The 15,981-nt window shown below is 42.8% G+C and overlaps 1 protein-coding gene across 1 annotated transcript; it reads left to right on the forward strand.

Moving 5' to 3' along the window:
* Positions 1–482: 482 nt before the first annotated feature.
* Positions 483–6,121, forward strand: FST (follistatin). Its single transcript, XM_086629406.1, has 6 exons — positions 483–564; positions 2,611–2,802; positions 3,230–3,448; positions 3,815–4,039; positions 5,085–5,315; positions 6,039–6,121. The coding sequence occupies exons 1-6, from the start codon at positions 483–485 to the stop codon at positions 6,119–6,121; spliced, it is 1,032 nt and encodes a 343-aa protein (XP_086485532.1).
* Positions 6,122–15,981: the final 9,860 nt, after the last annotated feature.

The following is a 15,981-nucleotide window of genomic DNA, read 5'->3' on the forward strand; positions in this document are numbered from 1 at the left end:
TGCAGCCCCCGCGGCGCGGGCGCGGCCCGCCGCGCACCTCCCCGCTTGCGCGGGCGCGGCCAGCTCCGCGGGCGCGGCGGCCGAGGCTTGCGCTGCCGCCCGCCGCTGCGCTCACGGCGCCGGCGTCTCCGCCGCGCAGGGCTGGCGTGGGGCTGCGCGGGTGCGCGCGCGCCGGTGCGCGCCCGTGTGTGCGTGCACCTAGAGCAGATCATTGGAGAGGGCTTCCAGAAGGTGGAAAATGTCACCTGATTCACACTGAACTTTTTAAATCTCCCCACCCCCGAGCAGACACACACACACACATTAGGAGACCGCCCACCGCAGACAGCTAAGACCCCCGTATAGATTTAAAGAGAGACTGCATTCAGAGCCTGACGTTCATTCAATAGAGCGATCATAAGCAGGCTGGCTGGTGCTCGCTCCCTCTCCCTACTCCCCCTCACGCCGATTCTGTGTCTCTCTCACTCCCTGCTGTACTGAGGATGTTAAATCAGAGAATCCACCCGGGCATGCTCTTATTCCTGATGTTTCTGTGCCACTTCATGGAAGATCACACAGTGCAGGGTAAGACCAGATCGTTTATTCGCAGATATGTTTCTTTATTATTACTACCGTTTTCTGTCTTTCGGGCACGGTTTAGTTTGCCGCGGTGATAAACGCCTCTCTCCAAGGTCCAACAGGACAGAAGTTAACTGTGGGCATGGGATCGCTTTGTACCGAGGTGCAGAGGTGTCATTTAGATGGCTTTTTGGTCGGGTCTTCGCACTGCTCTGCACAGGCACAGGGGACAGATGAGGATGTTTCTTGGTATTTATTGTTGTTATGCAGCATGAATGAAGAGCAGCATCGCGAGGGAACTTTCCCAGTCTCGGCTCCCGAATGAGTGCTCAAAGTTTGTTGGTAATTTAGCTCAGATTTTTATCTCGCCTGCCTGACGGAAGGAGAGGTGATGATGGGGAGCCCCGCGATTACAGCTGACATTTTTAGAAACCGATAAGTGGTCATTTTCCGGACATTCCTTTAATGTGGGGATTTCCTCCTCTCCTCTTCTTCTTCTTTTTTTTTTTTTTTTTTTTTGTGAATAAATATTAGTGTTGTAAATTCTCCTGCACTGAGGAGTATGCTTAAATAAGTTGGGTTTTGGGTTTTTTTATACGAACAAAACAAACCCGAACCTGATATTGACAACACTTAAGAGCCCTCTTTCGACGCAAGGGAATATTGATTTTTAGTTTTGAGGCTTTTTTCCCTTATCTTGATAGTGTTCCAACCACAACCTGGATGTCTTACCATTACTTGTTCTATAATTTCTTTCCTTTTTTTTTTCCTCTTTTCTCTCCCACTGTTGAGCTAAAGCGTAAGTTAATCTAATGTAAGCAACTGTAAGTGACAAAACTTTTTTTTTTTTTTTTTTTTTTTTTTTTAATAAGGGCGTTGTTTGTTCAATGATTTTTGGCGGGGGGGGAGGGATCGGCCCCCGCGCCCAGCGACATCTCGGCTGGCCGATCCTGACCCCTCACTGCGGTACATTCCCATCGGAGTAAGGAGGCAGGATCGAGCCCTGGCTGGATTAGCACCAGAATCAATTGGTATTGAGTTGCTGGAGAAGTCACATTGGTTATTCACGAGAGACTCATCCCAACCAAAACTCTCCAGCTAAAAAAAGGGGAGTTGCTTGGACTAATGCTCTTGGCTTGACTCCACAAATAACAGGGATACTAGTTTAAAAAAAAAAAAAAAAAGGGAAAAAAAACCCCAAACAAACCAACAAAACCCACTCTGTCCGCTTTAAGGACAGTGTACTTTGAAATGCCTACGGGAGGGATGGCACCTATAACTTTTCTAGCTTGATCGGTTTTTAAAACTCTGTAGGGACCTCCTACTCTCGTGTCCTTACATTTTATGTACTTTGATCACTTTTTTGGAGCTCTGCTGACTTATTTTACTGAAGGAAATACATTTGTTAATCGAAGCAGCAAAATGTGGAGATTTCGAAAGACTTCGCTAATAGCAAATGTTCCCAATTCGTGCAGATTGCAAAATGGGCTGGGACTGAAACTGTGCGGCACTAAAACAATGCTGCTGTGCAGCCGCGGTGAGGAGGAGAGGGCAGGGGGAGGAGGAAGGAATTTGCAAGCACGATTTTCTTTTTATTCCCTTTTAAATGCACATCCTTTTCAAGCCTCTGTCACGTGCCGGCAGTGCTCCTTCTGCTCTACATATGGAATAAATACCTCCGAAAACTGCCTCGTCCTGTTTTGATCGGGTCTTTTCTTTCTTTCTGGGTTGGTGGGTTTTTTTTTTTTGGTTGGTTCTTTTGTGGTTTGTTTGGGGGGTTTTGTGGGTTTGGTGGTGTTTTTTTTCTCGGTTTGGTTTGTTGTTTTGTTTGTTTGGTTGGTTGGGTTTTTTTAAACAGTGCTCCCAAATGGGCCGGAGTAGCTGCGGGTTATGAAACGGGACAAATAAAAGTAAACAGTCTAGTAAAAGTCATTGCAAGGCGCACGTGTTGTGTCTGGGTCACTTGGTGACTGCCACTGATCCGGCTGGGTGTCGTCGTGTCCCGTTCCCCCCTCCCCGTCCCCGTCTCCCCCCCACCCCCCTCTCCCGCAGCTGGGAACTGCTGGCTCCGGCAGGCGCGGAACGGCCGCTGCCAGGTCCTCTACAAAACCGACCTCAGCAAGGAGGAGTGCTGCAAGACCGGCCGCCTGACAACTTCGTGGACGGAAGAGGACGTCAACGACAACACGCTTTTTAAGTGGATGATTTTTAATGGGGGAGCCCCAAACTGCATCCCCTGCAAAGGTGAGGGGGGTGCTGGCGAGCTGCTCCTTGCTGCGGAGCGGTTCAGGCGGGGACTGGGCTGGGGGAGGAGGAGCGGGGAAGGAGCCGGGAGGGAGCGGGGGGGGGGGGGCGGCAGTGCGGTCCTCCGGTTTCTTTCCTCGGTGTGGGTTTAAGGGGCATCTCGTAGCAGCCCCGAGATGAGCGAGGGGACGCCCATTTGTGCTCGGCCGCCGTGCACATCACGGGGAGGAGGGGAGCGACCTCTTCCCCCCTCCCTGCGCTCGCTGGCGGGGGGAATTTCCCTCGAGCAGTGTTTCCTGGAGGGGGGGAAAGTTGTTTTCTCTTCATGCCCCGGGGTCACGGTGTCTTTTTTCCTCTTTAAGCAGTTTTGACACCAGGTCTGTTCTGCACGCGCGGTACTAAAGCGGTGCCTCTTTCTTTCCGTCAGAAACGTGCGAGAACGTGGACTGTGGACCCGGGAAGAAATGTAAAATGAACAAGAAGAACAAACCTCGGTGTGTTTGTGCTCCGGATTGCTCTAATATCACTTGGAAGGGCCCCGTGTGTGGCTTAGATGGGAAAACCTACAGGAACGAGTGTGCCCTTCTCAAAGCCAGATGTAAAGAACAGCCCGAACTTGAAGTCCAGTATCAGGGCAAATGCAAAAGTAGGTTTGCAAATCTAATCGATCTCCCTCAAATGCCAAAGGGTGTGTGTCTGAGTGTAGGGAGGAGGAGCTGTTGGACGTACGTCCCCACAGGAACCAGGGTGATGTTCCAAGTGCTGGGAGACAGTAACTAAACCACACTCAACAGATGAGGATGTAGCTGGATTGAGAGTTGCCCACAGTCTAGCAGCACTTGTGTCCCACCAGCTACCCTGAGATGGGAAGGTTTTCCTCAGCGGCCCTTAAACAAGGAGAGCTGCTGAAGGCTTTTATCTGACCATGTGTTTTCATTGTGTCACACATTCACTCCTCGCTGGGACTCTGGGATCTCCTATTAATCACTGTGTGTTTCTGTCTTTATTTCAGAGACCTGTAGGGATGTTTTATGCCCGGGCAGCTCCACGTGTGTGGTTGACCAAACTAATAATGCCTACTGCGTGACATGTAATCGAATTTGCCCAGAGCCTACCTCTCCTGAACAGTATCTCTGCGGGAATGATGGCATAACTTACGCCAGTGCCTGCCACCTGAGGAAAGCGACTTGCCTACTGGGTAGATCCATCGGATTAGCCTACGAAGGAAAATGCGTCAGTAGGTATCTTGGTTGGAGGGGTAGGGGTGGGGAGGTAGGAACTTCCTCCATCAGCTGTTTCAGAATATTGTGTGTGGAATTGGATGGATGTAGTTACTGCTGGGGAGGAGAGACTTCCAGCAGCCTGGGTTGGTGCTCTCCTCCAGGAAGAGGAGAGCCAGGGTGAGCTTTGCCCCAAAAAAGATTGCAGAAGGGATGAGAGAGTAGAGGCCCTGATCCTGCTTCTCTTGCTGTCGCCGTGGGTGCTGACATTGGTATCCGAGGGAGAAGTACCTGCCATTAAATAGATGATGACACGGTTACGGCGTAACAAGGTCTTGATATTCAGTGGATCTGGATTCCTGGAAACAATTGTCTTCAAGTGGTCTTGGCAAAGCTTGCGTTAACTTAATTGGAAACATCTGATCACTTTTTCCTCTTTAGAAATATTGCAGAGTTTGGAGACAGTTGGTGGGTGAAGATAGGAAAATAATCTCTGTGCATCCTGACATTTTGTGTTGTGATTTCCAGAAAGGACTGATAGTGAAGCATGTTACAGGGAAGCACCTTCAGGGCAGCCTCTGCTCCGCAAAACTGCTGGGGGAATTCAGGGGAGTCTTGGGCTGCTTTTACTTGGCATAGGTTGAGGTGAATTCCCTTTCCAGTCTTGTAGACAGCTACTCTGTGTGGGTTAGTTTAAAAATAATTGATTTAGAAATGCTGAATGTGTTGGCAAATTCTGCACTTTACCACTTATTTGTGGAGCTGAATTTCCACTGACATCAAACAGAGCAGGGAGGTCATGTACAATAGGCAAATGTAATTCTGTATTCCCAGGGCCAAGCTCTGCTGGCACAGCTGTCTTTCCTCCCCCACATATAGACAGGCAATGGTGTCCAAGGGACTACTTGCTTGAGCAAAATCAGCAAGTATCATCACATCTACTGCGTCTGAGCTTTGTCTATTCATAGTTCACAGGGGAAAGGCAGTTTGGGGTTGTTTGTTGTTGCTTTTCTTTTTTCTTTGTCTTTTCACTTACCTCTAGTATCCTGTGTATATTTTTAGAAGCCAAATCCTGTGAAGACATTCAGTGCAGTGCTGGGAAGAAATGCTTGTGGGATTTTAAGGTTGGCAGAGGTCGGTGCGCCCTCTGTGATGAGCTATGCCCTGAAAGCAAGTCAGACGAGGCAGTCTGTGCCAGCGATAACACAACTTACCCAAGCGAGTGTGCCATGAAAGAGGCAGCCTGCTCCATGGGTGTGCTTCTAGAAGTAAAGCACTCTGGATCTTGCAACTGTAAGTGAGATTTTTAACTCTGCAGACACTTAAAGCTTCTGAAGGCAATCCCTAGGTAATGAAGACTTACACCTTTACACGTAAGAAAGCTCGATGTAGAGATTCGAGATACGGTGCAGTTGCTGTATAAGTACGTATCTGTCACACACACTCTTTGGCTACTGATCAAATGCAATAGATCTCGAACAACCAGTTGGCCTTCAAGTTGGGGTTTTGGGGCTATTCTGAGGACAAGTCATTTTGTCAGAAAGGGGTTGCCCTAGGAGCGTAATTCTAGCGATTTTTTCCTACTTTGTCTGCTCTCGTGTGCTTCGCTGATTGCTCTGTTAACACCCGGATAAACTCTAACTCGGTCCAAAAGAACAAGCTTAATGATAGCACATGGGCACTTGGTTTAGCACAGTTGCCTCTACTAACTCTGAATGAAGGACATAAAGCAGTTAAACCTAGAACACAAGAGCGCTTTTTATTTGATTTCAGGAATCTGCCAATAAAACCTGAGCCATTGATTCTTCAGAACTTTCTGCAGTTATGACTTCATAGATTATGTATAAAAAAGCTTATTGCGTAACAGCAGATGCCAAAGAGCATCTCACTACAAGTCGCATAAAATGCAACGCTGTATTATGGCTGTTCAGAGGGCTTTGAAAACATGCACTGAGCTGCTTCTGCGCTGTTGTTGTCCTTATTTAAACAACAGCTCCCCTGTATTCCCCCATCTAGCCATTAATGAAGACCCAGAGGATGAAGAGGAAGATGAAGACCAGGACTACAGCTTTCCTATATCTTCCATTCTAGAGTGGTAAAACCTCCATCACTTTTGGAACAGCCATTGGGCACGAAATCAATGTCCATACTGTAAATAAGTGTATGCTTATTTATTTTGGGGAGAAAAAAAAGTATACATATAGTTGAGTCTCGTAGACATTTATTTATACTGTGTCATGTTTTATAATTTATGCATAAAATGTCTGGTTGACTGTACACCTTGTTTTTTGAAGAAATTTATTCGTTACGGGAAGAGCAGTGTTATTTATTGTGAGGTCTCTTGCTTGTAAACTAAAGCTTTTCTTTTTTCTTGTAAACTATGAAAGTCCATTCCTTAGAGCTTACCACCACGATCTCATCTCTTTGTTTCACTGATGTTAACTCTTTTCCACTTTAACAAACTTGCATGTTGGTTTCTGTTATGTTTATTTATTGGATTTTCTTCTTGCTGGTTCTGTACATAAAAGATCCCTCAGATTTTTGTTTACAAGGAATCTTGACTGACCAAAAGGCGTTGTAACTGACTTAAGTATACTTCCAGGGTGCAGTGAGGTGATCTTTAAGGAAACTTCTTCCACTTCTCTTTTCTCTACTTCTGATCACATCATGTACTGAAGTGATCTCAATGTGCTGAGCATATATACTGTACTATACGAATTCCGGATCCAAAGATATCGGATTATGAAGGTTATTAATAGCTACAGGGCTAACTTTAATAAGAATAAAGGTTTTCTTTTATTCTTATTGTTTTGGGGATTTTGTAATATGCATAACTGTTTATCAGGTGTTTTCTTTAATATAGTCTTGTAGTACCACTTTCCAAGTTTTCTTTTCCCAACCAGTGTGTCACTAAAAGTTATATCAAAGCTTTATCAGTTCAAGTTTCTTGCTTTTCATAATACTTTTTTTCTGATGCAATTTTATATTTTCAAACATGGCAAGTTAAATATAAATTCATTTAAATATATAGTTTTGTACTTTTCTACCATGTAAATGTGCAATGTATATAAAAGTTATAAAGTGTATTTGTAAATAAATGATGAGTGAAAAAAATAAAAAATGGAATTTTCCCTACAGGCAGTCCTCAGTTTTTTGTTCTAAAGGGTTCTGGCCCTCCGGAGCAGGGAAGACCTGCTGGTGGTGAGGGGAAACGAGGCTTGTGCATGGCGTGTCAGTAAAGTACACTGCTTAAGGCTAAAGCTTTAGCTGACGTTGATTCGATAAACACTTTTTTCAGACAGGAGCAGTATCTCCAGTTCATTGGTATTAATTAATCTTAAATCCAAGTATAGTGATGGAGGAGAAGAGATTCAGCATTTTTCTTTGCCTTTCCATTCTCTAAATAATAAGTCTTTCATTTCTTGGACATCTTTTCACTTCCATATTTCTAGGAGGTTTTGGATATGCATTTGAATTTTTGCTAAGCTTCAGATCCATGTTACTGTGGTTGCAGTTCTATCACCATTTTAGATGACCAGTAGAAAGAGCAAAACATGGTCTACTTGCCCAAATTCAAGATGTGTAACAATTAGCACAAAAGAAAAAAAAAAACAAAAACAAACAACAAAACACAATAAACCATCAAAGAACACATTATCATGTGGAAATTATTTTCTCCTGAAAGGAAGGTTAATTCAGAAGTTCTTTTTGATGAACCAATATTCAGACTGGTCACACTTTTAAGAGTGGATACTAACACAGTGAACAGAGGAAAGGTAACAGCCCTAGCACAGCAAGGACCAAAATCTTGTTTTATGCTACCTAAGTTATGCTGTTCTTCCAAATAAGGCCTCACTTACCAAAATTTCTCCCATCATACTGTGTAAAAGTTTAAAATGTACTAAGCACCTTATTCAGCTGTGTTTTAAATAATTCTGCTGAACTGACATCTGACAGTGGAAGTTGACTTGCCCATTTTATTTAAATACAAATCCTATTGAAGGCTGTTCCTGCTGTAGTCTTCTGTATATTTTTTACTATAGAGTAAACTCTAATTTCTTATGGATTGTTTAGCATTATTCAAAGCAAATACAATTTATTCATCTATGAACACATAAAAACGACAAGCATGCATTTATAATACTGTATTCAAAATAATAGCAAAAAAAAATCTGACCTTCATCTTTCTGTTGCTTCATTTAGACAAATAGTCTCTTTGGAAGGAATGATGAGAGGAGCAAAGGGAGCAGGATTTTGGTCTCCTGAGGGAATAGAACCCAGAATAAAAGAGAATAGAGGTTGGGCGAGCAGAGAGATGGAAAAAGAATTTATCGGAAAATCTCTCAAGGAACTAATGAACCCATGACAATGACATAGAGACAAAATGTTTAATAGATGTGGAGAGTATCAGTGGAGATTCTTCTCAAATTTAGATAGGTGCCAGGTACTTCATTTCCAACAAAACAACAACATTAAAAGACTGGTTTTAATTGTAAATATATTTACATGTCTTACAGAGAGACTGTAGCAGAGCAGGATTTCTGGGTTCTAATTTTACGGCCTGCTGGTGGCTCACAAAATAACTTTGAGAAAGTCACTGATGGCCAAATTCCAAAAAGCCAGAAAATGCCAGGAAGCTGTACTCACGCATGTACCCATATGCGAAATGGCCGCAAAAGTCTACATCATGTTTTTGCTGATAAAATTATCTAAAAGTTCTGCTGCTGAATTTCCCATTGCTACTGCTATTTCTATACAGCTGAAAATCTTGCAACCTGCCTTGCACCAAAGCCTGCCTGTGACGCACAGGTGAGGCATCTCCTGAGGTCCTTCAAGAGGTAGGCATCTTCTGAGCATGCCTAACATACACCAACCTTGTCATGAAGCACAACAGCCCCAGACACTTTCTCCCAGAAACATGTCCAGAGGTTGCAGCAGTGTGATTGCCAACGTTTTACATCATATCGTACTTGTAGATAAAGCACTTATTTGTGAAGCGGAAGATGCAGGTTCACCTTCCTGAGGTGATCTTTCCCACATCTCCCAACAGTGCATCCAGCACCAACTCAAGGTGAAGCTCAGGGTGGAGAACTGTCTGTCGTGCCTGGTGAAGCCATACTTGCCATACTTCTGTACTGGACAGGAAGCAAGATTCATTGAGAGAGGATAATTTGCAACCCTAATAGGTGTTCCTTTTGAAAAGGAAGTCCTGGGTTCTTGCCCCAGGGGCTGCCTACACATTTTGCATTTGTAATTGAGTAACATACATAAATAGTGCTTGAAGCAGGGGCCAGAATCCAGATTGCCTCCCCTCCTCCTTCTCCCAGTAGGTAAGTGCCTCCATCCTTGAGCTATGAAATCATGTTTAACTCTGCTTAAATCAAGATTACAAATCTCACATCTTTTTCTACACTGAGTCATAGTTACAACAGGAGAGGTTTCATTTTTTTCATCTCTCTCCTAGGCTTGTACATGGGGAACTTACTGGGAAGTGGAAATGTGAACTTAATTTCCTCAGTCCAAGGAAGGTGCTGAATCCATTTTTTCTACCTCTTGTCCTTATGTTGGTTTGGTTTTGGTTTGCTTCCTCTCTTAATGCACAGGCTATCCTGGATGTTGTTTAAATGAAACAGAGATGTCTGGATGTCTAAGTACAAGAAGGTGGTTTCCAGCTCTGAGACCATCTTGCACAAGCTCCTAAAACCAGAAGAGAAATAAATTTTCAGAAATATCTTTCTCTTCAATGTTTTCTATCATCTGGCATACATATTCCCCTTGCTGTAAATCACATTTCTGAAACTCCTAGTTCACCATGGAGTATACTTTGGTACTGAATCCCAGGCCTGTGAACCCCATCCACAAATGCAGGCACAGTAAGACAGAGTGGAGCGCGTATGTTTGAAAACAGAAACTCATATTCTGGCACTTCAGTAAAATCCGCTTAGTTCCAAGAGACCCAGCTTGAGGCATTGGAATGATAAGAATATTGCCTCTAAAGCCCTGGTTCCCAAATGTATTCATCTGCGCAATACATGCAAGTGAGTATACGCAATTTTGATCACACTCAAATGCATTCCTGATAGCTGTGTTCATATGACAGACTTAAGAACAGTATCATGGACCTCTTTTGCACCTTTTACCTCTTTGCTTGCTTTCTGCCTGCTAATACACCTCAACTAAAACTACATTCCAAGCCTCTCAGCAAATTTCAAACAGCTGCTATTTTTTTTTTTTTTTTTTTTTTTTTATGACATAAAAATGTTTCCTTCTTTCCCTCCAAATGGGAATCAGGTGAAATTAAATTTCAGTATGCAGTGCTGTTCTCTAGGCAGTGACATTTTACTATACAATGAATCATCAGCACAGAAACATCTGTATCTTATCCCTTTGAAGAACTAGGATTCCATGCTTTCTGGTGAAGCATAACATTTGTACATAGACCAAGGGATTCACAGGGTATCAGATTTTAAATTCATCACTCCCTGAAGATAAGGCAATTACACTTTTTGTTTGATATTTCTGTAATTCCAAGGCCTGCCTGACCCATTATGGCAGCATGAATTTTTAAGGTACTATATGAAAAATAGCATGCACAAGTTAACCCTTCAATTTTTTTTTCCTCATAGACATAAATACATAACAGACCTTAGTGGCTGGATTTTGCTGACGCTCATTTGGGATCATCTGTGTAACTTGCATTCATTCATTACTTCTAAACAACGTCGCCAATAAAATTATCACGCAGTGGAGAAACATGACCTGAAAACAAGGTGCCAGCCATAATGTCCAGCTCAGAGACTGGTTTAGAGTTAAAACAACACGTATGGCTCTTTTTCCTGTTATTTACAAGTACATTCTTTTGATACCTTAATCTTTAAATGGATTTGTTCATCTTGACCGTGGGATTGAAGAGCACTAATGTGACAGAAAACTGAGAAGGAAATCAGGACTTTTGACAACAGCTAATCAGATCTACCAGATGCTACAGGACAATAAGTTTACCAAGGTGGTCCAGTGTAGATTTGAATGTGTAAAGGCCCCTGAATTTCCACCAGTGCCACTCAGTAATAGCATCTGAACCTCCCAGTGCTTCAGTGAGGTCTACAGATACTCAGAACTCCTCAAACTGAAACCACAGCACTCACATTCAAGACCTAAATTTTAGTAACCTGGCTTTAAAGACTTCTGAAATATTAAAAATGAACGTTGAAACTATTTTTCATGGAATGTTAGAGGTTCACAGCAAAAGCAGCATTTTTAAAAAAATCATTCTTACCCTGTGTAGCATGGTTGTATGCAAAAATACAGTTTCACATTAAAAGAACAATTTTAATATATTTCCCAAGATCTCTTAGCAGTTTGGAATGCTCTTATTCAGATAATAGTGTTCCTATAAACCTTCTGCTGAGCTTCATGTTATGTACTCTTCATTTCAAGTTTCAGTCACTTCACATTTTGAGAGGCACCTGGAACTACAAGGAAAACGTTGATGGGTAGCCATTGTTAGAAACACTTAGAAGATACTAAAACACGCTACCATCTGATTTCTGAATTAGAAGCATTGCTAAAAGAAGACAAAGGGCAAGACATGCAGATAAACCAGGTAGGTAGGTAGTTATGCAAGTCCTTGGACAACATAGACATAGGTGGCACTGATGACAATCAAGACCAGCAGAGGCTCAGGGGCTGGAGCACCTGCCTTGCAAGCAGAGCTTGAGGGACAGAGCTGCTTCTGCCTGGAGAAGGGAAGGCTTCGGCGGCACCTCAGAGCAGCCTTTCTCACCTACTATCAGGTCATTGTGTAGACAGAGCTAGGCTCTTCATAGCAATGCATGGTAGCAGGACAAGACACAACAGGCATAAGTTGAAACAAGAGAAGTTCACACTGGGTATAAGGGAAGCCTTTCCCCCTATGACGACAATCCAGCACATGATCTCCTGACACCCCTTCAAGCCAAATTATCCTATGATCCTATGAAGAGGTACATCCACCCATTTTTAAGTCTTACAGACTAAAAAATCAGAAAGGACTGTCCAGTTAAAAAGAAACAATTCCCTCAAGAAACATTCAGGGAACAACAGTATCACCACAACTGTTGGATGCAATTGTCAGCAGGAATACAGAATGTTCCTTCTTTAATATGTCTTTCCCTTACATGATCCTTAAGTGATCCTAGAATTTCCCATAAATACTATTTTCTCATTGATTTTAGTGAAACTTTTTGCTGTTCAAGGAATGCAGTATCTATTCACTAGAATATTCATTCCGTGACAAGTAGAATGTGGAGTGGAGAAAATGCAAGCAAAAGCACAAAAATTTCTGTGTATATTTTTAAGCGAAAACAAGTCAATAAGATAGAAGAGTGAAGCAGTTAAAATGCAGTTTAAAACACAGTTTAAAACTATTGTGTTGTTTAGATTTGCAATATTTTTTTTTTAGGACTGACAACAATTCTCAAAAAGACAATAACTAGTACCAGCTAGATCGGTCAAGACAGCAAGGAAAGCAAAAAAAACCAAAAACCCCAAGGCAAGACACTTGGAAAAATAATGGATAATGCCTATTGGAGCAACTAAAAGGAGCCCTGCAGGGATGTTTCCCATAATCTTTTCCCACATACAGACGGTTTAGTCAGAGCAATTCAAATCCTTGTTTCAAATGGTGACTCCACCAAAACTGCAGAGAGCCTAAAATGCTTGGCATAAAAGATATACAATATTGAGTATTTCCACATTTGGACTTCAGCTTTAGAGAAATCTATTTTCATTCATTTTATGAGAAATGAAAAAGGGACTGAGTCTATCTCTATAAAGATACAGACCCGGAGCTCCAAATTTACCCAGCCCGCAAACTTGGGAGTTGCACTTCCCAACCCAGCATGCCTGGAAGCTGTGACAACTCGTTTATTAATCTCCCCGGCGTTCTCCACTTACGGGCTCTGATGGAACTCCAGACTTAATTGAAAGGCACTTGCCACTGTCAGCAACCTAGCAAGCAGCACCACATCCACTGACAGGGTGAGATCCTACCGGGGCCCTCAGCAGAAGCCTGACCAAACCCCTGATTTCCGATCTGGGAGAAAGGACAGAACCGGAAGTGTTTAGCTGCAGTCTGTGTACAGCAAAGGTAGTGTCACATCTAGACTTGAGGACACACAGTGCCTTCATTTGGATGTGTTTCACAGATATACTGCAAGTTAGAAAACAGCTGTTCACCTCACGCTGCAAAAAATACATGGTGAGGCTTAGTAAGGGCTGTCCTTGGAATTAATACCATTTTATCTATACAAGCAAGTGTGTCATTGCAGTGCACTTCTAGAGCCACACATTCAGATATATACTTAGGACATTAAGAACATTTGGGAGTAGATCTTACTGCTCCCGTTCACCACCTCCGCCCCCCCAGTTCTCCTCAGTAACGAATCAGTAAGGATCTAGATAACCATTTTCTGAAAAAAATCAGTGAGGGATTTGCACTTTACAAGATTTCTTTTTCTTTTCTTTTCTTTTCTTTCTCTTTCTTTCCTCCCCTCTTTCTTTTCAAAATGAGACACAGAATATGGAAAACTGAGAGAAACAGAGAAGCAATAGAAAAGTGTCACAGAAAGGAAATTGAAAAAAGAGAAGGGTTGAGTAAAGATCTCAGGAAAAGAGCGCAAGACCGAAGAGAAATAAAATTATGCTAAAAGTCATATGTAAAGAACGACACACAAGAAGCCTGTTTTCATCAGCCCCCCAGATGTGCAAGCAATGCTATGAACGCTGAAGTGCCACCTACTGGTATATCTTGTGGTAACTAACCACGTTGCTTGGAGCCACCATGGGACATATGAAACTGGAGATTCACCTTTTTCTCTACCACAGACTTTTTGGTGGCTGTGAGTAACAGACCTTGCTAGAACAGTGTTATAATCTCCCCACTGTAAAATGAATATATTAAGATCTCATAACCTGCATGCTTTCACAACCTGTGCAAAGGTCTTTGAGATCCAGTGGTATAATCTTCTGCAAGAGAAGTAGGAACTTTTGCAGCAGCATCTCCATGTCCAAACTCGGCAATTATGGAGAAGTTAAAAAATGAAGTGGGAGACACAGGAGACAGCAGAGGAAGAAGAAGGGAGAAGAGGGTAAAGACCGGTAGGAGTTAAGGAGGAGGAGAGTTGATAGAATACAGTATAAGTGATTAATTGCTAAGGACAATACAATTTACACTGCAGTTTTAGCAGATGTGTATGTGCTGCTCCAGCTGTGGGAACAGCAGACTCTCCAGATCTTGTTTCTGACACACAATAACTGTAAACTCTATTATGTGCAAATAATAAATCTAAGCAGCACCTTCAACATATGAATGAGCAAGAAAAAGAGGGTCATATTTTCAGAAGTGTTAGCACATATTTGTCAACACCAAACTTAGCTAAATAGCACAAAGGAAGACAGCAAGACAATGGTAACACATACCCAAAGAAGTATGTGAGCTTGCAAGTAGATACGTGGTTTTGAAAACCCATGTTTAATAGGTAAGGTCTCTAGGGATGGCAGACTGCGCAGGGTCTTGGGTAGACTGGATGGGTTTGTTTTGCTGATGCATTTACTGGCTGGTATGTTAATTTTTTCAATGTGTTACAGAGCAGTTCCCAAGTTAGGGTCATGACCCCACTTGGGGCCTGCAAGCCTGGAAGTGAAAATGAAAGTGGGGTTGTGACCCTGGAAGTAGGGCTGCTAAGGGAAAACTTTGGGAAGTACTGATGTTGTGCTACTAGGTGAGACCCCTATGTGGATGGTGAGTTTAATCACTGCGGAGGGATAAAGTTTTTAACAGTGCCTGTATTTCTCAGAGACTTCAGTCTCATTTCTGACTGATTTACTGCCAGATTCCAGTAAAGGTCTCAGGAACATAAAGAGAGATTTGAGAATTAAATTTGGAATTGTGAGTACTACATCTTGAAAAGACTGCGCCCATCATGTAGTGAAGACACATCCACCATTTTCTTTGAAATATCCATTGGTAGCTTCAGTCTACTGATTAGACGACTTCCCTGACAATCCTTGGCCTGAAGAAATCACACCCACCTCTGCGATTTTTCAGGAGGGTGGTCCTACCACCAGGACATGATAGATCCAAGTTTATGAGTTTTGCCCGATTCTGCAGTGTTACCAGGGGAGCCGGGGATTGTCACTCACCACCTGCATGATCTTTGGGCAAAGAATAACTATGCTTGCTGAAGGAAACAGTATGTTGAGCAAGCATACTGAATAGAAAGGGATAGCCACTCTGAAGACTAATCTTACTCCATTCTTTAGAAGTGGCACAGATACCTTCTAAGAACAGGTCCAAAGCTTCAATTCAGCCTGGATTTCAAAGGCTTAAGGTTCAGTTGCCAGTACACACTCATCTACTGCCACTTCAGGCAGCCTAGCATATCCTTGTTGATCTCCAGCTGCTGTTCCCAAAGGAGGCAGTTCTTCCATAGCTTCTGTGTCCTATCTGGCAGCCCCAGGAGGAAGTTTGTGATACCCTAATGACATTTAAATGGAACAAGATCCCTAGGTGTGGACAAGTGAATTGAGCCCTTAGGCTCCTAAATCATGTAAGTACATCTGAACAGTCATCAAGTGTACACGTGAAGAGTTGTATCTCCTATCTCCTTATTTCTCATGCTCTATGCATGTTTATTCCAATCTCAAACTATACTGTGCTACGACTTCTGCTTTCACAGTAGAGCTGGAGAATATTCCTGACTTTCTCCTAGAAAAGTAATTTGTAGTTAGTAATAGAACATTTGTGATATGCAGCATGCCATTTCAGTAAGCAAAGAGGCATTAACAGCTGATTTTTGGCAGCAAGATGTCTGTTTCTCATTTATTAGTAACTTGTATTGATTTATACCAGGATTAATTATTGATGCAAAGATTTCACCCATATTTTTTCTGTCACAAGCAGGGAAAAAATGCATGGCTG

The sequence above is a fragment of the Tauraco erythrolophus genome, chromosome Z, assembly GCF_009769465.1.
Source record: "Tauraco erythrolophus isolate bTauEry1 chromosome Z, bTauEry1.pri, whole genome shotgun sequence".
NCBI lineage: Eukaryota > Metazoa > Chordata > Aves > Musophagiformes > Musophagidae > Tauraco > Tauraco erythrolophus.